At 36.7% G+C, this 23965-nt stretch overlaps 1 protein-coding gene across 2 annotated transcripts in view; it reads left to right on the top strand.

The window, feature by feature from the left end:
- Positions 1–1504: 1504 nt before the first annotated feature.
- LOC106872179 (uncharacterized) overlaps positions 1505–23965 on the top strand; it is a 22672-nt gene continuing 211 nt past the window's right edge. Inside the window, exons 1-10 of one of the 2 annotated variants that reach the window (XM_014919071.3) lie at positions 1505–1650; positions 3991–4092; positions 7953–8026; positions 9542–9605; positions 14406–14481; positions 14693–14761; positions 16725–16796; positions 17749–17893; positions 18462–18555; positions 22147–23965. The exon at positions 22147–23965 is cut by the window's right edge and continues 211 nt beyond it. In XM_014919071.3, the coding sequence (XP_014774557.1) occupies positions 3993–4092; positions 7953–8026; positions 9542–9605; positions 14406–14481; positions 14693–14761; positions 16725–16796; positions 17749–17893; positions 18462–18555; positions 22147–22250 (798 nt within the window). In that variant the 5' untranslated portion in view covers positions 1505–1650; positions 3991–3992 and the 3' untranslated portion in view covers positions 22251–23965. The remainder of the gene's footprint in view (positions 1651–3990; positions 4093–7952; positions 8027–9541; positions 9606–14405; positions 14482–14692; positions 14762–16724; positions 16797–17748; positions 17894–18461; positions 18556–22146) is intronic. The other variant, XM_014919072.3, reaches the window with a different exon arrangement.

The following is a 23965-nucleotide window of genomic DNA, read 5'->3' on the forward strand; positions in this document are numbered from 1 at the left end:
GAACAAAGATGCGGTGTGTTTATCAGAAAATGTCTTGGTCTTCCAAAACCACTGAATACAACTGCATTATATGGAAAGCCTGTTCTGCAACTACCGATAACATCAATCGTCGAAGAGTATAAGGCGGGAAAGGCGAGGACAGTAATGATGCTAAAGTATTCGAGAGATCAGAACATCCAAGAAAACCCCACAAAGGTATGAACAGGGAGGAAATGGAAAGCGGAAGAAGCAGTAACCAACGCGATCAGAAAGCTAAGGCATGCCGATATAGTCGGAACGATGCAAGAAACAAGAGCCGGTCTTTGGTTGTAAAATTTCAAAGCATTTCGCATGAGCAGTGTAAAAGTGATGAAAGAGGCAGTGCTACATGAAGTGGGAAAGGTGAAATGTACACTTGGTGCAATGTAATCAACAGGGACGGTGCCTGAGATAGGGGAGAGTATCCAGAGGAAAAGCGCAAAATGATATACTTCCAGAAGGAGGAAAAAGGACATAAGACCAGGCCTTCAGAAAAAGTATACGAGACAGACAAAAGATGGAAGGGATACTGGGAGCTGGCCGCGAATTTGGAAAGACTTAATATTTCCACTCATAAAACAAGAAAATGACCGGACTTAATCCTATGGAACACAGAACGAAAAATTGGAATTTTGCTAGAGCTGACAGTGCCATGGGGTGAGAACATCGCTAATGCAGAGCAACGGAAGCAGAGGAAGTATGAGAGATTAATCGAAGAGTGCGGGGAACAGGGGTGGATTGTCGAGTATTACCACCTGGCAGTGGGGACAAGAGACTTCGTTGAAAGGAAAACCAAAGAACAAAAGCCAAAGAAAAAATATTAAAAAAAACCCACTCAATACCAGAGTTGAAAACATCTCCAAAAGGTGGGGTGGGGTCCCGCCACGTTGAAATTCGTAGAAGAGTAGGGGCTGAAACCGAACGTGGTTCCTCCTGATGAAATCCTTAACCACTGGATCAAATCGGCTGTTGAGATAACGAATTACGGAACGTGGTTGAAACTTCTTAGGCAAAGGTAAGTAATTCTGTAATATAACTTACAGAGTTATGTCCCATTTCTAAAATACCTTTTATTTTATTATAATTTGCACAATAATTTTTATCGTTGCTTTAATAGTCATCGTAGTTAAATATTTTAGATAATGATAATAGTAATTACTCAGTACCAAAAGGATTTTTTCTTACATCAGAATTTCAATAGATTCGTTTTTAATATGTGGTTCGTTTTCCATTGCTGTATGATGTTTCTTTTGTTTCAATGACATAACTATGGAAGGGTGGAAATAACTTGCAAAAAAAAAAACACTAGAAAAAAGTAACGAAAATATTTGTCTTTAATTTATTTATTTTTAAATAAAATTCCTTCTTCCTGAGTTTTTAGTCGGTTTTAATAATCGTGTATAAAGTTTAGCAATTTTGTAAGCTTGATTGTCATTGGATCTTTAACAGTCATGTTGTATAAAACGCATTTCTATTGGCTAAAATTGAAAACAGTGGCAAAATGGATACTTTTTGAATGAGTCCGATAGTTTTGACCAAGACTAAAATAATTACCAAATAAGATCCAGTAATTAACATCTCGTTTATAAATCTTTGATTAGATTTTGCTTAATTTATGTTTCTGTCCTTAAGGTTCGTTTTACACCATTAAGTCTGCTAATTATACCATTTTCATTTCATTTTTTGTACGTAATGTCAACAATCTTTTATTAAATAACAACTTCAAAAAGTTTTAACTTGTGTCTCTTAGTAATGTTAAATCATATTTAAATCAATTCTGTGCTATTTGTTTTGGAATTATGTTCACTAATTTCCACTTTCTCATATCTAAATTGTCAAAATACCATGTGAGGGATATAAACTTTACAAGTTTCCCAAACAATCTAGGGGCTTTTCTTTCTAAGTGGACCATGGATATTTTTAGTTCGCTTACTAAATGGGAATATTTATCACGCCGAACTTTATTGTTTCGATGGTGAAAAAGAAAACAACTGGCACATGTTAATAATAAATAGTCAAAATAAAAATACATACTCCACCAAATCACTATTGTCAAAGTCTGTGTGGTAACACCAGCTGCTTAAAATAGCTGCCAAATTTCTTTAAATTTCCTACAATGTTAAAATAACGGACGATTTTATTTAATCCCAAGTAAACTTTACTTGAAAAGAGATGGGATAATCACTACCTGAATACTGTTAATCATATTTCTTTGCTTGAGTCGAAACTATAAAGCTTGTTTCATATATCGTTTGCATTCCATTATTTGTACGTAATGTCAATAATGTTTATTATATGACAGCTTCAAGAAATTCTTACGTGGATTTCTTATTAATGTTAAACCATGCTTAAATCAAATCTACGGTATTTATGTTGGAATTATGTTCTCTTATTTCCACTTTTTCCTATCTAAATGTGATAACGAAATCGTCAAAATACCATGTTTAACTTGATCATCTCATCGATCACTACTCTTTCAGATGGTGTTGGCCTGAAGCGTATCCATAACTACGTTATCCATTGTTTTCATTTTTAAGATAGTAGACTGATTTGGCTTTTTTTTTAAAAAAGTTTGAATATTTGTAACAGTGGATTCCGCAGAAGAGTGGTCCTCAGGTAGACACCACAACCACACACACTCACAGAAGTAAAAAAAAAAAAAAAAAACCCTGCTCTCTCTCTTTCTCAGTGAGATAAAATATATTTTACATCCATATAAAACTTCTTGCCAAAGTGTTTAATGAGTTAAAAAAAAAGTTGGAAACCACTTTAATTTTATTAAAAATAGCAATTCATATGTCAAGCTGAGAGTTCTCTTTACTGCTTTAACCACATGCACACACACACACACACATATCATTTAATGTCCCTTTTTTGATGCTCGCGTGAATGAAACCAAATTTTTTGTGGCACTTTCTCTACAGCTGACCACTTTTCTTGTTGCCAACCCTCACCTGTTTCCAAGGAAGGTGATATTTTCCCAGGACTAGGCATGTTTTCATGAAGATAAACAGCACCTTTTCTATGACTGATGCTTGTTTACAGCCATCACATGATGTTAAAACAAGGATACTCACAAACACACACTTTCATCTATATTTATGTATATACGATGGCTTCTTTCAGTTTCTTAGTACCAAATCTTCTCACAAGGTTAGGTTGGCCTCAGGCAATAATAGAAAACACTTGCCCAAGGTGCTGTGCAGTAGGACTAAACCTTACAACACAAACTTCTTAACCACATAGCCACGTTTTCTTTGTTTTTCAATGTTTCTGAATGTGTAGTGTGCTTATTCATAGGAACATTATTCCATTATACAAAAGAAGACCTGGGATGGAGTGGTGAAGCACGACCTTTGAATGTTGGGCCTCACAGTTGCAATAATAAGTGACTGAGATCTTTGGTGATATGCTGTGCTTGAGAAGACCCGGCAAGCCAAGTGAGACCGTAGCCGTGGCCTATGCCAGTGTTGCATAACCAGCCCATTTAAGAGTACCATTCAATTATTGGGCAATATACTGTGCTTGAGAAAACCTGTTGAGTTAAAAAAAATCATTGTCATGGTCAATGCCAGTACCGCTTGACTGGCACGTGTGCCAGTGGCATGTAAAGAGCATCATTTGAGCATGGTCAATGCCTGTCCCACCGGACTGGCTCCTGTGCCGGTGGCATGTAAAAAGCACCATTCAAGCGTGGTCGAAGCCAGTACTGCCTGACTGGCCCCCGTGCCGGTGACATGTAAAAAGCAACCACTACTCTCAAAGTGGTTGATGTTAGTAAAGGGCATCCAGCGATAGAAACTTTGCCAGATCAGATTGGTGTCTGGTGCAGCCTCCTGGCTTGCCAGTCCTCAGTCAAACCGTCCAGCCTATGTCAGCGTGGAAAGCAGAGGTCAAAAGATGATGAAAAGGAAAGAGTGTATTCTGTTTCTTTTATTTTATTCTCTTTTGTATTTCTCACATTTACTTCAGAAATGGAAGTGGACACAGAAAAGGTTACTTTTACTAAAAAGAAAGCCAGGAGGTCTTCTTTTACTCCTGGAAGAGCCAAGCAATTTCAAGACAACAAATTAGGTAAGATTTTTGTAGTACATTCATCAAAATTTGGTAGTGTTAATAGAAGTAGGGGGTAAAAAAAAAAAGATCATTGAAGATGTCTATCATAACCAAATGCAGTTTATATTAATATTATCATCATCATTACCATGATGTTGTTGTTGAACCATAGATCAGCCTTATCGATCTTGACCAGTCAGACAGTCTATTTAGGACAACATTATCCAATGTGTCCTTCCTTTCTTAAGGTAGCAGTTGTGATTTGAGAGTAATTTGGCTGCTATTGTAGGTTGACCAATAATGTAGGCACTCCTTCATTGGTTCACTTTAGTGAGGCTTTTTAAGGTGTCGGGCTGCCAGCTGGTGTAGTGGAGTCATGGGCAGAACAAATACTGCAGAGGATATATTTTGTTCGAAGTTTTTTTTCTTAATCAGTTTTTGCAATATTTAGATGTTTTGTTAATATACATTAGCAAAAGATATATATGTGTATGAGTTTTCTACAATAGCTTTGGGCTAACCTGTGCCTTAAGAGTCAATTTGGTAAGCAGAAGCTGTATGAAGCCCATTGCATATATATGTGTATGTGCAGGAATATTGACATATTCATGTTGATTGTCACAACTCTTGCTGTAATATTAACATTTCTGTTGAGCTTATGACCAGTCACTCTGCACTTTTAATGGCTTGTGGAATGAAAAGAAATCCCTTACTTGGAAGACAGGTAAGGGTTGGTAACAAGAAGAAGAACAGGCCAGAAAATCTATCCTCAAATAAGTCTCCATGCAACCAATGCTAGCTTGTAAAAATAGATATCAAATAAACACACACACACACACGTATATATGCATAGGGTGTTTGAAGTGGTGTGCTGATATTGTATATTAAGTAGAAGGAGGTAGTTAGAATTTTAAATAATACTATTAAAACTCTTTCATGTGTTCAGTCAAACTTGTCAGATATAATGCATTATTTCTGAAGAGTTTGATTAAATGGACAAATGCACTAATAAAGAATTATCCAAAATTCAGACTGCCTCCTTCTTCTTAACTTATATATCGTTTTTTTCCATAAATTGATTTTTGTTTATTCTTTGTGTGTCTCGACCATACATGCACTGATGAATAAAAGATGGGTTTTTTTCCTTATGAGGTTTTTTCACGCTGACTACTTGATAAATTCTTATAAAGATTTTATCCTTATATTATATATATATATTGCAAGAGAAATATCTAGCCAAGGATAAACCTCTGTACCTGGCCTTCGTTGACATGGAGAAAGCCTTTGACAGGGTCCCCCAATCCCTTATCTGGTGGTCAATGAGGAAACTTGGGATAGAAGAATGGTTAGTGAGAGCTGTGCGAGCCATGTACAGAGATGCTGTCAGTAAGGTGAAGGTTGGAAATGAGTACAGTAATGAATTCCGGGTAGAGGTAGGGGTCCACCAAGGTTCCGTCCTCAGCCCCCTCCTATTTATCATAGTCCTCCAGGCGATCACAGAGGAATTCAAGACAGGTTGCCCCTGGGAGCTCCTCTATGCTGATGATCTTGCACTAATTGCGCAGTCACTATCAGAACTAGAGGAGAAGTTTAAGGTGTGGAAGCAAGGACTAGAATCGAAGGGCCTTAGAGTCAACCTAGCAAAAACCAAAATCCTAATAAGTAGGAAGGTAGATAAAACACAAACCCCTTCAGGTAGATGGCCCTGCTCAGTATGCAGTAAAGGAGTAGGTAGTAACTCTATAAGATGTACCCGGTGCAAGCTATGGACACATAAGAGGTGCAGCAATATCAAAGGCAGATTAACTACAAAGTTAGTTTTTGTATGTGGCAGATGTTCAGGTGCAATAAACACTGTAAACAAACAGGAAACAACTTTTTATCTCATTCCAGGGAGAAAAACTAGAGGTAGTTGATAGCTTCCGCTATCTGGGTGACCAAGTTAGTAGTGGGGGTGGGTGCGCTGAAAGTGTAACCGCTGGAATAAGAATAGCCTGGGCCAAGTTTAGAGAGCTCCTACCCCTGCTGGCGACAAAGGGACTCTCACTCAGGGTAAAAGGCAGACTGTATGACGCATGTGTACGAACAGCCATGCTACATGGCAGTGAAACATGGGCTGTGACTGCTGAGGACATGCGTAAGCTCGCAAGGAATGAAGCCAGTATTCTCCGCTAGATGTGTAATGTAAATGTGCATACCCGTCAGAGTGTAAGTATCTTGAGAGAGAAGCTGAACATAAGAAGCGTCAGTAGTGGTGTTCAAGAGAGACGATTGCGCTGGTTTGGACATGTGGTGAGAATGAATGAGGATAGCTGCGTGAAAAAGTGCCACTCCCTAACAGTTGAGGGAACCCGTGGAAGAGGTAGACCCAGGAAGACCTGGGCTGAGGTGGTGAGGCAAGACCTTCGAACATTGGGCCTCACCGAGGCGATGACTACTGACCGAGACCTTTGGAAATGTGCTGTGCGTGAGAAGACCCGGCAAGCCAAGTGAGATCGTTGCCAGTACCCCTGGACTGGCTCTTGTGCGGGTGGCACATAAGATGTACCATCCTGAGCGTGACCGTTGCCAGTACCGCCTGACTGGCCTTGTAGGGTTTTCGAGCGAGATTGTTGCCAGTGCCCCTGGACTGGCTCTTGTGCGGGTGGCACATAAAAGACACCATTTCGAGCGTGGCCGTTTTCGTGCGGGTGACACGTAAAAGCACCCACTACACTCTCTGAGTGGTTGGCGTTAGGAAGGGCATCCAGCTGTAGAAACTCTGCCAAATTAGATTGGAGCCTGGTGTAGCCATCCGGTTGCACCAGTCCTCAGTCAAATTGTCCAACCCATGCTAGCATGGAAAGCGGACGTTAAACGATGATGATGATGAAGATGATGAATAAAAATAAAAAAATATAAAAAAGGGTTTTGTATGATCATGTATATAGGAATATATTATTTAAAAGAGTTCCAACTCTGTTTTTTATGTTTTATTTATATTCTTATAAAATTAATGTGGGATATAGAATATGGAATATATAATATAAATAGTAAAATGAAATGAAGTATTGAATGTCTTATTGAATATATGAAATATTGAGTATTAAATATATAAGGACTAGTATACTTTCTTGCCTCATGGCAGTCATCAAGGTTCCATCTGACAGATAGATGTACTGTATATATATATATATATATATATATGCAGGTCTTCTTGAGTACAGCAATGCACCACATATCTTTGTCCTCTGTCATCTCCCTCGTAAGGCTCAGTGTTTTTAGATTGGCTTTCAATACTTTGAAAAAGCCTGTTCCTGTCAGGTGTTCAACCCATACCAGCATGGAAAGTGGACATTAACTGATGATGATTATATTTATGGAGAGAGAACAGGCTGAACCAGCACTTGGCTGGTACACACTTTCATCTGAGTAAACTGGGGCAATGTAAAATGAAGTGTTTTTCTCAGGGGCACAACACAATATTCTGTCCTGGAATCATGTCTACAACTTTATGGTCATGAGTGCAACACCTTAATCCCTATTCCATGTACCTTAACTTGGATTAGTGATGTGATAAGCAATATCTGAGTTTTGGTTTTGGTTTTCTCATTTCCCCAAAGGGATCAGAAGCAAGCTCTGAATCGTGCTTTTATGCTTGGAAATCAGTGCAAGTAAATAGGGCCAAGCACCATGATTTGCTTTTCTCCTTACTCTCTCCTCACAACATAACACTTAACCATGAACAAATTGATAGAATTAACTTTTTCCAAGTTGTCACTATCGCCCAAGCTATAAAGCTCTTTTACATTACATGATATGCACTGCTTTCTGCTCCTACTACATTACCGTCTTAAATGTGTTGCTTTTCATTAAACATGTACGTTTTCCAATTTTAGACATAACTTGTGATATCAAGGGAAGCCTTTCCACTGATTTACAGTTGTCAGAGTTGGCTAAGAAGTGTATGAAGGTATGTGAAACAGCTTCATATTAAAACCATCTATAATTTATGTTATTTAACTTTAACATTTGTCCTTAATATTTAATGCTTTGTTGCCTTGTTCAGTATTATTGTGTTATGATTGAGGTGAGTATTCAAAGTTTCTAGCTGTGTCAGTCTTACCTTTATTATTGGCATTTTGTCATAAAGTTATTTAATTCCGTGTGGTTGGAGTGATTTCAGTCTCATATATGATTGTGATGTTGCATGCCTTATCTGATGAGCATTCATCTTTCTTTCTACATGGACCCAACATGAGAGCGTTTTACATAACACCAGCACCTGTAAAACAAATATTACTCAGCTTTGAGAGGGAGTGGGGCATATTATGTATGTGTGTGTATATATGTATATGCATACATGTCTATATATATATATATATATATATATATATATATATAATTATGTGTATTTCTTCTATCTTAATGAATAAAAAATTTTCTGATAGAATAAATGGGTTAATAGAAACCAATGTAGCAAAGAACACAAAATAACTGTGGTTAGCTCCTGTTTTTAAGGCAGGAACTCCTTGAAATTTTGGGTATTTGAGTATATTTAAGAATTTAAGGATTGGAGAAAACGCATGTTATAATTGCATACTTTATTCCTACATATGTTTCAAAGGATTACAACCTGTGTGATCCATAGGGATCTTTGATATTAAAATTGTAACCTTCTCATCAGGGAAAGCATGGGAATCATCTTAAACGTAAGACATTGTGACCGATTATGAAAACAATAGATGGATAAGGTTATGACTTGATTCATTTGAAAAAAACCGTTAGAGAATTGGACGCTGCCGGATAGTGGGTTGGACAACACATACCAATCAATGTGTAAGAGCGTACATGCATACATAAATACACAAACACACACATATACATGCATACTGATACACACACATATACATACATATATGCGCATATACACATACATACACATGTGCACCCGTATATACATATGTATACATATTTATACACATATATACACACACACACATATATACATATACATACACACCTATATATATACACACACACTCATACGTCCACATTTATACATATGCACATACGTACCTACGCATATACAAATATACACGTGTGCGTGTCCCCATATACACACATGTATCCATCTACATATACACACATGTATAAATAGAAATATATTCATGCACATACACATAGCTATACATCTACGCCTATTACCTAATTAAATAAACAGATTCGTATATACATATACATACATGAATACATACGCAAACACACGTATGCACATACATACATACATACATACATACCTGATGAGAAGGTTACAATTTTAATATCAAAGATCCCTATGGATCACACAGGTTGTAATCCTTTGAAACATATGTAGGAATAAAGTATGCAATTATAACATGCGTTTTCTCCAATCCTTAAATTCTTATATATATATATATATATATGTGAGTACGTTTATATATGTATTCTAATTTTGTTCTTTCAGCATGCTTTTAATATTCTTAAAAATGAAATACCTACCTTGGAAAATTCAAATATCTGTGATGAAGGTAATTTATTATTATTATTATTATTATAATCATCATCATCGTCGTCGTCGTCATCATCATCATCATGTGAAATTGGTTGAATGATATTTCGGCATCTGGCGTGCCTTCCACTGACATGTAATATTTGAATCTGTAGGACGCTAGATGCCGAAATATCATTCAACCAATATCACATGATAACTATGGGACTCTTCTATTTTTTTTTTATTTTTGTATAACTTCTGGAGGAGTTACCTCAGTCCTATATAATCTTAACTTATTGGCCGATGACAGTACCACCTGATTGTCACTCGTGCCAGTGGAACATTAAAAAAGCACATCCGAGCATGATCGTTGCCAGGGCCACGGATTGGCTCCCATGCTGGTGACATGTGAAAAGCACTGTTCGAGCGTGATTGTTGCCAGCATTGCCCTACCGGCACATGTACTGGTGGCACTTGAAAAACAACATTCGAGCATGGTTGTTGCCAGTGCCGCCAGACTGGCTCCCGTGCAGGTAGCATGTAAAAACACTTTTTGAGCATGCTCATTGCCAGAACTGCCTGACTGGCCCTCATGCTGGTAGCATGTAAAAGCACCCACTACACTCTCGAAGTGGTTGGCGTTAGGAAGGGCATCCAGCTGTAGAAACTTTGCCAGATCAGATTGAGCCTGGTGCAGCCTCTGGCTCGCCAGTCCTCAGTCAAACCATGCAACCCATGCCAGCATGGAAAGCGGACGTTAAACGTTGATGAAGATTATTATTATTATAGACGTCACATAGTATGCAATATCGTGAGCTTGTTGATTGAAGATATTGTGTCTACCAGGGGTTTGTACTGTTTGTCAAGTCACAACAAGGACCTCAGACAGACATTACTTTATGCCATATGCATGCAGTTCCAAGCAATGCCGACTTTTGCAATACATCTAGATTGTAGGATATCTCTAAGGTTTTCAGATTTTTTTTCAGATTGGGTGTTGAAGCCAATGCTCCGATGACAATAGGGATAACCTTTATGTTCGACTCTTGTAGCTGCCACATCTTAGCGATCTCAATTCTCAGGTCTCCATATTTATTAACCTTTTCTCTTTCTATCATGATGTGTTGATCTCCTGGCACTGCTACGTCAATTATTAGGTACTCTTGTTTATCCCTCCTAAAAATTACTATATCCAGCATTCAGTGCTCTAACACTTTGTCTGTCTGGAAATCAAAGTCCCAGAAGATTTTTGCCTTCCCCTTTTCATCCATTACCTTTTCCAGTGTATGTTAGTACCAAGCACCTGTAATCTCATATCCATACTTACAGCGTAGTAGCCAGTGGAGGTTTTGGGCTACTTTGTTGTGTCTACGCTTGTACTCTTTCTTCGCAAGACATTGTTATTATTATTATTATTGCCTTTGCACAGCTTCTAACGCTGGAGATGTACTACAGTGTCAGCTGTTCACTACCAGTGAACTAAGGTAACACCTCTTATTTTTTCCAGAGTATTCGAGTGGTTCCTGTTTTCTGTAAGTGCTCCACCCTTATTGCAGCCCCTATTTGTTCCATGTACTTCTCGAGATTTTTGCTCACTGTTGCCAGGGCTCCGACAGTTATTGGTACTACTGCTACCTTTTTCATCGACCCCCAACTGCTTAACTTCCCAAGTTAACCTGTCATATCTCTCGACTTTTCTTTCTTCCTTATCACATACCTTGTTGTTAGCTGGGCATGCTATATCTATGATTCAGCATTATTATTATTGTTGTTGTTGTTGTTATAGTTGTTATTGTTAATAAAATAGCCAGCTGGCAGAATCATTAGCATGCTGGATAAAATGCTTAGTGGCAGTTTGTATGTATTCTGAGTTCAAATTGCACCTTGGTCAGTTTTACCTTTTGTCCTCTTGGCGTTAATGAAATAAGGGTCGGTTGAGCACTGGGATTGGTATGATCGACTTACCCCCACCCTTAAAATTACTGGCTTTGTACCAAAATTTGAAATCATTGTTATTATTATCAATTTTCAAAATATTAAATTTCAGAGCCTGTTTGGGTGTTTTGTAAATTTTGTGAAAATAGTCTGTTCTGTCAAAGAAATGGTTCATCTGGTATTCTTTCTTGTGTGTGTCTGTGTTTGTTTATTTTTATGCTTTTCCAAAAATCACTGAGCTAGAAGCAGTGATATTGATGTCATTTCCCCTGTCTACAAATCATTCAATGACTTTTGCTCCCTTAAAGACATGTGGTGTGAGAGATCTCTTGAACTATAGGTGGAAATCAACAACTGGAGGGGGTTTCCAGTTCTAAAACAATGTTTTGATAATAAGGACTTTTGAGTGAGATCGTTGGTAGTGCCCCTGGACTGACTCTTGTGCAGGTGGCACATAAAATACACCATTTTGAGCGTGGCCATTGCCAGTACCGCCTGACTGGCCTTTGTGCCGGTGGCACGTAAAAGCACCCACTACACTCTCGGAGTGGTTGGCGTTAAGAAGGGCATCCAGCTGTAGAAACTCTGCCAAATCAGATTGGAGCCTGGTGTAGCCATCTGGTTTCACCAGTCCTCAGTCAAATCGTCCAACCCATGCTAGCATGGAAAGCAGACATTAAACGATGATGATGATGATGATTTATGACAGTCAGGTATAATTTGCTGTTTCTGGCAAGCCGATTAACAAGCTACCTTGGTTGTGGTTAGCACATACCAGCTCCTTCTTTTGGCAATTGTTGTTAGTTATTGTTTATTATTATTGTTGTTGTTGTTTTTTTTGTTATACATTTATTTTTTTCTATTTCTACTGATAATGACAACTCTTCATTTTCCTACTATCGCTAAAAAAAAAAGAAAAAAAATACCTGGTATTGTAACTGTATTATATGATCTACTTAATATATAGTGGTCAGTTTTATGCAGAAACGGTATATACCACACCAAATATTTTTACAGCATTCAATACAATGTTTATGTTCAAAATGTAACTTCTTTGATTCTGAATTCAGTTAAGTACACTGAAACTGCAGTAGTTTAATGTTTTGCCTAAAGGTAAAACATTCTTATAATGGGACACAAAATGCAGCATTCTAAATTATCCAGCAACTAATGTTATATTCATTCGCTCGGTTTGTTACCCTACTACTATATACATACCATGTTATTTTTATAGATGTAGCCATAACATTATTTTTCCTTCACTGTTATATCTATTATGAGGTTCCTGATAGCTGTCAATGAATACTATTTTTCTGTATATATTATAGCTTACAGCTCTCTGTTCCTTTTCTTTTTAAATATTTTTATGTGGTACTGTCCATTAAGTACTGTATTGTTAAATATATCTGGAAATGTATACTGTATAAATACACACACATACACACACACACATATATATGATTTTATGTGTGTGTGTGTGTATATATATATACACACACACACACACATATATACACACACATATATATACACACACACGTATATTCACACATACATATCTATAAATGGCTCACTCTCTCTTTCTATTTCTCTCCATATATGTATGTATATTGATGGATAGATAAATAGGTAGATACACATGTATATATGCATGCACACACACACCACCACACAAAGCCAGAGAGAGAGAGAGGAAGAGAGACTGAGATGCAGGCATGGCTATGTGGTTAAGAAGTTTTGCTGTCACATAGTTTCATGTTCAGTCCCACTGCACGACATTTTGGACAGGTGTTTTTACTATAGCCTCAGTTTGACTACAACCTTGTGAGTGGATCTATCAAACGGAAACTGAAAGAAGCTCATTGTATTTATGCATATTTGTGTTTCCTTATCTTGATTCTGCATGTTAAGTGTAAATAAAGATTACCATTGTACAAACAGTGTTATTCATTTGCAATCTTCCACAAAAAAATGTCTGGCCATTACACTGCTTGTATTTGAAAGACCATAAGGAATATTATCTTCCTTGGAAACAGGTATGGTTTGGGAAGGTAAAAGGCCATGGGATTGCACCTAGAAAGTTCCCCTCTGAGGCACAAGTCCAGGCAAGATTGTTTATGAAAGACCAGCAGTTGCCATACATACAAGCCTCCCCTCTCCACACCACTGATGTTATCCAAAGGAAAGGTCTAGGCTAATACAGCTTGGCACCAGTGGCGTTGCAACTCATTTCTACAGATGAGTGAACTGGAGCAATGTGAAATAAAGTGTCTTGCTCAAGAATACAACACACAACCTGGTCTGGGAATTGAACTCACTACCTCATGAATGTGAACCCGACATGCTAACCATTGAGCTATGCGCCTTCACAACAACCCTCTAAATTTTGCTTCATTGAACTTTGACCTGTCCAAGCATGGAAACATGAGCATTAAAATGATGATTATTTTTCATTTCAACCAGGATATTAGATATCTTTATACCTCACTGATTACAATACACTTTCATTCTTCCCCTGAGTGTGGCCTTTTTTTCCATTTAAGCCTTAATCGTTTGACTATGTTGTCTTCTTCTTGTCTTGGAAGTCTTCTGAGCATTCTCTTCTCATTTTTCAGATGCCACTCAACAAATGCACAGGTTCACCTGTTGTCTATGAGCCTTGTGACATGTCTGTCCCAGCAAAACTTGTGCAAATTTTGTCCTGTATTTATCTCATGTGTTTATGTGCTTTTTGCTCGTTGGTGTTGTCTTGTACTTAATTTGTATTTTTTATATACACACACACCGTACAGAAACAAAATGTACTTACTTTTTTGCTTCATTATGTTAATCTGTTATTGCATGCCTACTACCCTTGTTAGCTTTCATTTCATCCTATTTTGTTTTACTTGTCACATTTTAGTTGAAGCTGCTCTTCTTAAGAAGATCAATGCAATGACAGAAGAAAATGTCTTCCACAAACTTTATCACAAGGAGCGGTACGATTCTTTCTTTTCTGGCCTTTGCGATTGTAGATCTATTTTTTCTATCTCTTTACAGTAACTCAATGACAAATCTGTAGGAGAACAAAATGGCTATAAAAGAGAATAAATTAATTTATTCATTTATCTTGTCTGCTTCCAGTGAACATCTTTATTACATTTCAGTGTGTCTCTTAGTCTAACCAAAATGTTTATTAATTTATTTCAGCTGTTCATTGAATCCCTTAAGTAAACAACTTGATTCTACAATTAACGAATACAAGTCCCATATTAACACGTAAGTGACCTGATTTGTTACAATGCTTTCTGTTATTATTTTCTGGAAAATCAAAGAGATTTACCCCCTCATGGTTACCAGTGCAAAACTCCTTAATTAAGTGCTAAGTCTAAGACGAGGTTGTAGAAACTGATTCTAAATTCTCACTCTTCAGACCAAATACAAATACTCCTTGACTTTCCATAATTGTATTATGTAATGCATATATATTTGCAATAAATTGGATACATTATCAGCAAAAGTTTAGCAAGTAAATTTCTTGCTGTAAAACATCAGGTTTTGCTGATGACTCTGCAATTTCAATTTTTTAGTGATAATTACTTGGCACTTCATTGACTACAGACATAAAAGTAGATATGCAAAAATCAGTGAATACAATCAAAGTGATGTTTATTAGAGACCTGGACCCCAACAATTATATATGCCATCTTAGGAGCTCAACAATTGCAACATTGTCTGTTATAATATTGATGCCTAGACAGAAATCTTAGTGGAAGAGTTCAACACTAAACAATGATTTTTTTTTATGATTGAACTTTTGAGTTCAGTTTTCAAGAAAGAATAAATGATAACCAACTGATTGTAAGAGTGCAGAGTTACTCAGCTGACAGTATTTTATATTCAAGAAGACCAATATCACTGGTTACTTCTTTGAGTTATAAAAATTCAAACCATAGAGCCTTGTCATGTTGAAGTAGCTTTGTAGAAAACATACATTTCACAAGTTTAGTAATATTAGATTTAATGAAATTTCTCACTTTGCTTTGGGTGGGGATCAATGGAAAAAACATACTAGCCATTCTTGTGTGCACAAGATTGCTTACATTGTGAACAAGCTCTTCAAGAAATGAAGATGTCAAAGAAGCAGTGTTATATTTTGTTTTGTCATCGTTTGTTATTCACGTTTCTTTATTTATTATTTTTATGGCTTAGTCAGAAGGTAGGGCTCATGACTTTCACATGATTGATACAGTTGATGTTCATCTTGAGCTACTGTAAATCAATGACTGCAAGAAAAATATACATGCAAAGTGAATTTTGGAGTTTTAGGAGGAAGGATTTGGGAAAACAGTTGGTGCAAGGCCTGAGCAGGACTGAAGTATAAAGATGAAAGGAGAAAGAAATGCATGTGTCAGTGGGCTTGGGCAGAGATGATATATTTGCAGTGCCTGTTAAAAAAAAGAGAAAGTTTACAAAAAAAAAAAAGCTACAGCTTTTTATTGTAAATTGTCTGCGTATTCACCATATTTGGACAAACAAATAATTCAGTATTTTTACATAATGGTAACGGTATAATGATCATTTTGTCTTAATCTCTTACTTCTTGTCATTTGTGATCAAAAATGTATCACAAGCACTGTATACCATATAAAAATGTGTTCTAATGAGTACAGTATAGCTAACACTGCCTTTGCTAGCGTTTATGATTTATTATTGAATGCCAAATTTGCTTTAATTTACAATAAAGCGGTTTCACTTCAGTTGCTCAGAAACAACACAAGTATGCAAGCATGACTGTCCAGTAAAAAAGTTTACTTTGCAGTTTTAGATTCAGTGCCACTGCAAGTCACTTTGAGCAAATGTCTTTATTCTTATAGTTCTTAGGTGCTTTAGTGCAATTTGCTTTATTGCAAATATTAGAGCCAGGTGTCTAGTTTGAGAATTACTTTTTTTTTTCCCCCCGCCTGTCTCGGACCCTAGAAATGAAAAAGTTTTGTGGGTGCTGCCCTTCTCTCTCTGACTAAATTGTTTAAAATAAGTTACCTTAAACTTTTTCCTTATTAGCAGTGCACAAGGAAAAACATGCCAGAGGTTTTTCTTTCATTGTTCATGTAATCTTCAACCTCTATATGTTTAGAGGTGATTTGGGGAGTGGAAGGGGATCATGATGGTAGTGGTGACTGTAATGATGTTGTAGTAGCAGTGGTTGATATTTATGGACCTTTTTTTTCTTCTTTTTAAGTGTAGAGGAAGAATCAAGATGTTGGGATGAGCTGAAACACAAAACCAGAAAGATGGTTACTGATGCTGAGCTGTAAGTTACACGATTTATTGTTTGTATTGGTGTATAGTTCCTAAGTTCAACTATGATCAAAACTATCCCAGTTATTACTACATGGTTGTTATTGGTTTTTTTTTTTTTTTGTGCCATGAACCCAAGACCACAATATTATTCATGATGGACCAGATTTCTGTCCAGGGGAAGATTGTTTTACATCCTCTCAAGCTTTTCAACATCAATTGACCTTGCACTTCCACCAGTTTTGATATAAACCCCACCATATTTAAGACTTTTCGTCTTTATTTTGTCTAAGACCCTTTTTGGTCTTAGCTAAAATAAAAATCAACTTAATAACAAAAATTAGTTATTCAATTAAATGTTTCCAAAGATTATTTTCACAATTAATTGTTGCAGCATGTAGGCCGTGTTCTTTGATGGAATTATAGTCATGAATTACTTAATACTCTGAAATTGAAACAAAGCCCTGCTTCTGGCTATTAAAAGACCCTCGCAACTTTGGGAATATTTACATTTACATCTTTATTTTACTTGTATCACTAACACTTTTAAGAAATACATTTGCTCCCCAACCACATGACCCTGGGTTCAATCCCACCATATGACATCTTGTGCAAGTGTCTTCTACTATAATCCTGGGCCAACCTAAGCATTGTGAATGAATTTGGTTAAAGGAAACTGAAAGAAGCTTGTCTGTTTATATATATCATCATTATTGTTTAACGTCCACTTTCCATACTGGCATGGATTTGACGTTTTGACTGAGGACTGGCAAGCCAGGAGACTGCACCAGGCTCCAGTCTATCCTGGCAAGGTTTAGCTGGATGCCCTTCCTAACGCCAACCACCCCAAGAGTGTAGTGGGTGCTCATTTAGACGCTTTCAAAAGCAAACAAAAGTTTGTTTGCTATATGTTGTTGTATATGACAGAATTATTTTATTTATTCACTTATTTATTTTTCAATCAGACGAGATGTCATAAAGTTGAAGAATTATAAAGATCTACCTGAAGCAGTTTTGGAAACCTCTGAAAATTATCTTCCTGCAGTTGAATTTGAACGAAAGAAAATTCAAGAGACCATCAATCAATCTCTCAAAACAGCCGATATTAGTGTAAGTGACAAATTTGTTTTCCCTCTTGAAGAGCACAAGATTGGGTTCAGACACAACTATGTGGTTAAGACGTTTGCTCTATAATCATATGATTCCAAGTTGTGTCCTACTGTGCAGCTTGGTGCTATAGTAGATGACACTTGCCCAAGGTGCCTTGCAGTCATCCAAAACCCATGTACCTGCAAAGTGAACTTCTTGGTTGTGTAGCTATGCTTGTGTTTACATAGTTTTGATTTATATTCTTTTAACCCTTTGTCATTTAAACTGGCCATATCCTGTCCAAATATGCCTCCTGTTTTATGTTCGAACTGGCCAGTCCTAGCCTCTCACACCTATCCTACAATGTCATTCTAAAAAAAGGCAATAATAACATTGAAATTTCAAAGCTATGAGAATACATGATTAATTCAAAACAGTATGAATAAATAAGCTTTACATTTAGCAGAGTAATTTGAACGCTAAAAGAGTAAACCTGATGCCAAACATATTGGTAGTGGAAGCATTGTTGTTATCGTTGGGTTTTTTTATGCTGTATTTTTTACAAATATGTTTGGTTTCCTCTTTTCAGGTGAATTATTTACAAACTGTCAGCAGTATTCTTCAAGAATCAGCTAAAACTGTTCATTCTCAAGCAGAAGCCCTACAATTATTATATGCAAAAAGTTAGTGATATAATTTTTCTTAGACTTCACTGTCATTGTCACTTGTTATTGTTGTTTAATCTCCTGCTAAAACCGACCAAGCAGATATATGATCTAAAATATTCTAATAGTCACCACCCAGTCTTTAAAAAGTATCTCGGACTTCTTTATACAATAATTTTGTTGCTGTTAAGGAAAATTTGGTTGCTATTTTCAGTAGGACAAGCAAATATAAAGATGCCCTTTTCTTATATCATTTGAGTAGGGTGCTTGAACACAGCCTTACAATGTATTATCGGTATTTTTATTGAAAAATGCTTACATGCAATGAGAGGCAGGCTGGAAAAGATATCCAAATAACTGACCTAGCAAAATACATTACTGCCACGAACAGTGGAAGTGGATCTGAAAACTCAGCAATAGTTTGGTGGTGGCGGCATTAATTTCCTATATAGGTACAAGACCACAAATTTGCAGTAGCAAAATCAGTTAAATTGACCTCATATTTCATCAGCTCTGGAAGGTTGAAAGAGAAAGTCCTCTACAGTTCTTACATAAAGCATCACACTTACTTTATAGAGCATTCTACTATACATCATCATTGTCAAAAACTTTTAGCTAGATTGTTTGAATGTCAGCTTAAATAAATGCTATTAACCTTTAGTCAATACATTAGACTTGCTAATATTTAGTGTAAGATTTAGAAAGAGAAATGTAGAACAGCTTGTAGGAATTTGAATTGTGAGTAAACAGTTCAGTTTCAGTCACAATTGTTAGCATCTATCTACCTTTAGAGCCAAGATTTGAAGAAAAAGACACATAATGAAAGGATGTTGCTAGAATTTGCAGATTTCTTTTATGAAGGTAATTTTGCTAATCAGGTCACCATTGACTCTGCAGCAAAATTTAATGGGTACATAATGCAGAATATTCTTGCAAGTAAATGCCATTACATCCCAAATGAGGTTTCGCTAAGCTGGAGCAGAACTGCATCCACAACCAAAATGAAGAGTAAGCCTTCTCTGCACAACCACTGACTGGTAGCTGCAAGTTAACAAGGACAGACAGCTGAAGTTTCCATAACACATAGAACCAACAATGCTCTAGCCAGACCTGATCATCACCTCTGGGGCAACAGAACAACAGACCATGTCTGAGTAATAGCCAATGAGAAGAAATGTACAAAAAAACATCAAGAAAAGTGAAGTGCCAGCAGATAGGATGGAAAACAAATGAGCCTGTAGAGATGGGTTTTAGGGGCCCTGTGGAACACTCACTCAGCAAAGTCTTCAACCAGTTGACTTTTACAGAGATGGCAAGGAAGAGAACCATTCAGTCTACAAGTGAAGCTGCAGAGAACATTATCAGGTGGTTTCAGATTAAGAGGGCTGATCCATGGAATATTATTGCATTACTGCTGAGACACAATTTGAGATCTGATCAACCTTGACAGCATCACCTGGGCAAGGTTGATGTTGAAAGACCTGAAACATCACTGATGATATGCTCCACCTCATCTAGAAGATGTTGATATATCTTGCACCTCCTTGCCTGTGGAACAATGTACATCATAAGTCAACTGCTGGCTAATGGACTGAAGCAGTGTATTGAATTTTCAGAGAGTACAAAGCCATTTTAGAATCTTCAGTGAAGACAGGAATCCAAAGACATTTCCTGCATTTACATCTCTATCAAGAGCTATATTCACATGTGCAAACACATGCTTGTGTGGAACATGGATGTTAAATACTAATGATACATGGGGCTGCTACCAAATCCACTCACAAGGCTTTGGTTGACTCAGGTCTACAACAGAAGACAATAAACCTAAAGCCACATTAAGAAACAAATTTGTTAACCACATGGCCCTGCTCAAGCTATAGAAAAGGTGTAGGTAGAAACTCCATAAGATGCACTCAGTGTAAGCTTTGGACACACGAAAGGTGCAACAACATCAAAGATAGGTTAACAGAAAAACTTACTTTTGTATGTGGAAGGTGCACAGGCATAAATGCTGAACATGTGCAGAAAATAGACTCCATCAACTGCCAGGTGCAAAACTAGAGGTAATAGATAGCTTCCGGTATCTAGGTGACCAGGTTAGTAGTGGAGGTGGTTGTTCCAAGAGTGTAGCTGTGAGAATGAGATTAGGCTGGGCAAAGTTCAGAGAGTTCCAACTCCTGCTGGCAACAGAGTGAAAGGCAGATTGTCTGATGCCTGTATGCAAACAGCTATGCTTCATGTCAGTGAAATGTGGGCTATAACAGCCGAGGACATGTGTAGGCTTGGGAGAAATGAAGCCAGTATGTTTCGCTAGATGTGCAATGTCAGTGTGCATGTTCGACAGAATGTAAGCATCTTGAGAGAAAAGTTAAGTATAAGAGGAATCAGATGCGGTGTGTAAGAGAGTCGACTGCACTGGTATGCTCATGCAATGCGTATGGACAAGGACAGCTGTGTAAAGAAGTGCCAATCTCTAACTGTGGAGGGAACCTGTGGTAGAGGTAGACCCAGGAAGACATGGGATGAGGTGGTAAAGAATGATCTCCAAACTTTGAACCTCACAGGGGCAATGACTTGTGACCAAGACCTTTGGTGATGTGTGCTGCTTAACCCTTTCAATACCAACCCCAGCTGAGAGAGCTCATTGTTATTTAAATGTGAATTTCAGAACAAATCTTGTTAGTACATTCATGAAAACACGTGATTTCTCTTTGTAAATAATCAAGTTATAGTTTCCAACATTGCTTGACATGATATCTGAACTCTGTGAATTTTGGGAGATTGTTTTTTTCAACTTTTAAAATGGATAGGAGTTTTCTACTATCAAGCAATGATTCCAAATTCGAAGGTTTCTTCAAAAACAAATTCCGATATTTCATTTTATTTTACCTTTACCTGTTCTTATGTGCATTAAATTCAACTGATAATCTAGTGATGTGCACAATTCTTCTATATTAAAATTTTGTTATGGTGATGTTTAAACAAAATTTTAATAGTTTAATATTTGGCTGAATTTACCTGTAATTAGAGTCACTTTGAGACAAACGTTTTGCAATAGAGTTGATTAAGAACCCTTTTTCAATTGTGTTTCAAAAATCACATTAATATGTTCATAAGTAAAAAAAAGTTACAGTTGTTTAATGAAACTAATCTAAATTCATGGTTATTTTAGAATTTAATTAAAACTCGTAAATGGTATAGTTTGGTTAGAAACATAGTAATGAAAGGATTAAGAGGCCCCATCAAACCAAGTGCACTTGTGCTGGTGGCACATAAAAACTCAACCTTTGAACGCTGGGCCTCACGGAAGCAAAGTGGCTGAATTCCTTTCAAGCGTTGGGCTTCATGGAGGCATAGTGGCTGAGTTCCTTTCAAGCACTGGGCCTCATGGAGCCAAAGTGGCTGAGTTTCCATTTGCCAAATAATTCCTTTTACAAGACATTAATTTTTTCAATTTGAGATTAATGTAGAAGACATTTGTGCTAAGAGCTGTGCATTCTAATCAAGCCTTCAGTCATATGGTTGCAAAGCAGAACTTCTGAAACAATTACCAAGGCTTTTTTTTCTTTTTTTTTCTTTCTTTCACAAGATATTTGTTTCTTATTTCAGATGAATCCAAGATGCTTCCAAATTCAATGAAAGACACTCCTCACAAACTTCTTCAACGGATTCCAGTAAGCAATGAAACAGTCCAGCAACAAGATATGGAATAATCATAATACGGAGCTGAAAGCACCAATTATCGCTGCTATGATAACTGGTGCTTTCAGCTGCTTCTCACTCTTTTCAGAAATATTAACAGTTCAGATAAGATGTGGTAGAATTTGCTTTCTTTCACTTTTTATTTCTTATTCTGTTTTAATTGTTTTCTTATTACTTCTCCCAAAGTAATTATGTATTGCATTTAAATTATTTGCAATTTAATTTATTTTTCTTTTATTTCGTTTCACTCTGAACAGTGTTTGGAGTTTGCCATTGGGATTATAATAGGCTACATCACCAGTAATTAATTATAAAAGTAAACATTTTGGTGCTCTCTAAACAGAGAAAGAAAATTAATGTTTTGAATTGTCATCATTTCATCAGAGAAGATTCATTCTTTGGCAGATATTCTTGCCTAAAATACTTGGAGATTTTTTGCATCTCCTCATGTTATATCAACATACTTTTATTTGTGTTTTTTTCTTTTATAAAATTGACACCTGATGATGTTACAAACCATTGCTAATCTTTACTCATTTTTGAGTTAAAATTACTCACAGGTAAAGTGTTGAATCTTGTGGTTAGTTTGACCTCAAAAATTACATTGGGCAAATATACTTTTGCTTAATGTTTTGTATCATATTTACAGTTGATTGTGGAAATGTGTGGCTTAGTGGTTAGGGTGTTGAACTCATAGTCATAATATTGTGGTTTCAATTTCTTGACTAACTAGGCAATGCATTGTGTTTGTGAGCAAAACATATCATTTCATGTTGCTCCAGTCCACTCAGCTGGCAAAAATGTGTAATCCTACAGCAGACCGGCATCATGTTCAGGTGGGGAATATATATGTCACAGAAACTGGGAAATTGGTCCTATGTGTCTACATGATTCAGGAAAGATCTTTATCCTTTTACACCTGATTAAAGTGGCATGCTGGACAAAATATTTAGTGACATTTCTTCTGGCTTTATGTTCTCAGTTCAAATTCCACCAAAGTCTGCTTTGCTTTTCTGCCATTCAGGGTTGATAAAGTAAGTTCTAGATGAGCAGTGGGGTAGATGTAAGCTACTAGCCTCTCCTTCCAAGATTTCAGACCTTGTACCAATAATAGAAAGGAAATTTACATCTGATTGATTTACGAATGGTTTATGTTGTAATGAAAAATTACAGGCTGATGTATCTTAGCTAAGTTGTAACCAAGACTTACTTTCCTCTCTATATCTTGAAAAGCATTTCAATTATGAACTGCTATGAATTTATAGAAAGTTTTCAAATATGTCTTACAATATGATATCTGCAATACACATACTTAAAAAAGTCATCTTCCTGTTCAGCAATTTTTCAATCTCAACATGTTTTTGACACTTCTAGTATTTTCTATTTTGCTTTAATTTCTATTTATGTTATCTTAATGCATTTAAGTTTACTTTATACAGCTTTTGCTGCTACTCTTACCAAACAACATTGTGTTTCTTTCTAATCACAACTTTGCTTCACCCTTCTAAAGAAGCGCAGTCCATCTAGAACTTCCTTGCTCTTGCTGTTTTTCCATCCAACTGCTAACTGGCAACAATTCAAATTACATGTCACCTACACCAACCATATTTGGTTATCCTTGTTTCTCATTCTATGGTATCTGTCCTGCCTTCTCAGACTAACCATAGAAATGTAAAAACAGTGTAATAATGCTACCATGTTATACAACTAGAAATGGAATTTGTAT

The sequence above is a fragment of the Octopus bimaculoides genome, chromosome 2 (genome assembly GCF_046866305.1).
Source record: "Octopus bimaculoides isolate indiv1 chromosome 2, ASM4686630v1, whole genome shotgun sequence".
Classification (NCBI taxonomy): domain Eukaryota; kingdom Metazoa; phylum Mollusca; class Cephalopoda; order Octopoda; family Octopodidae; genus Octopus; species Octopus bimaculoides.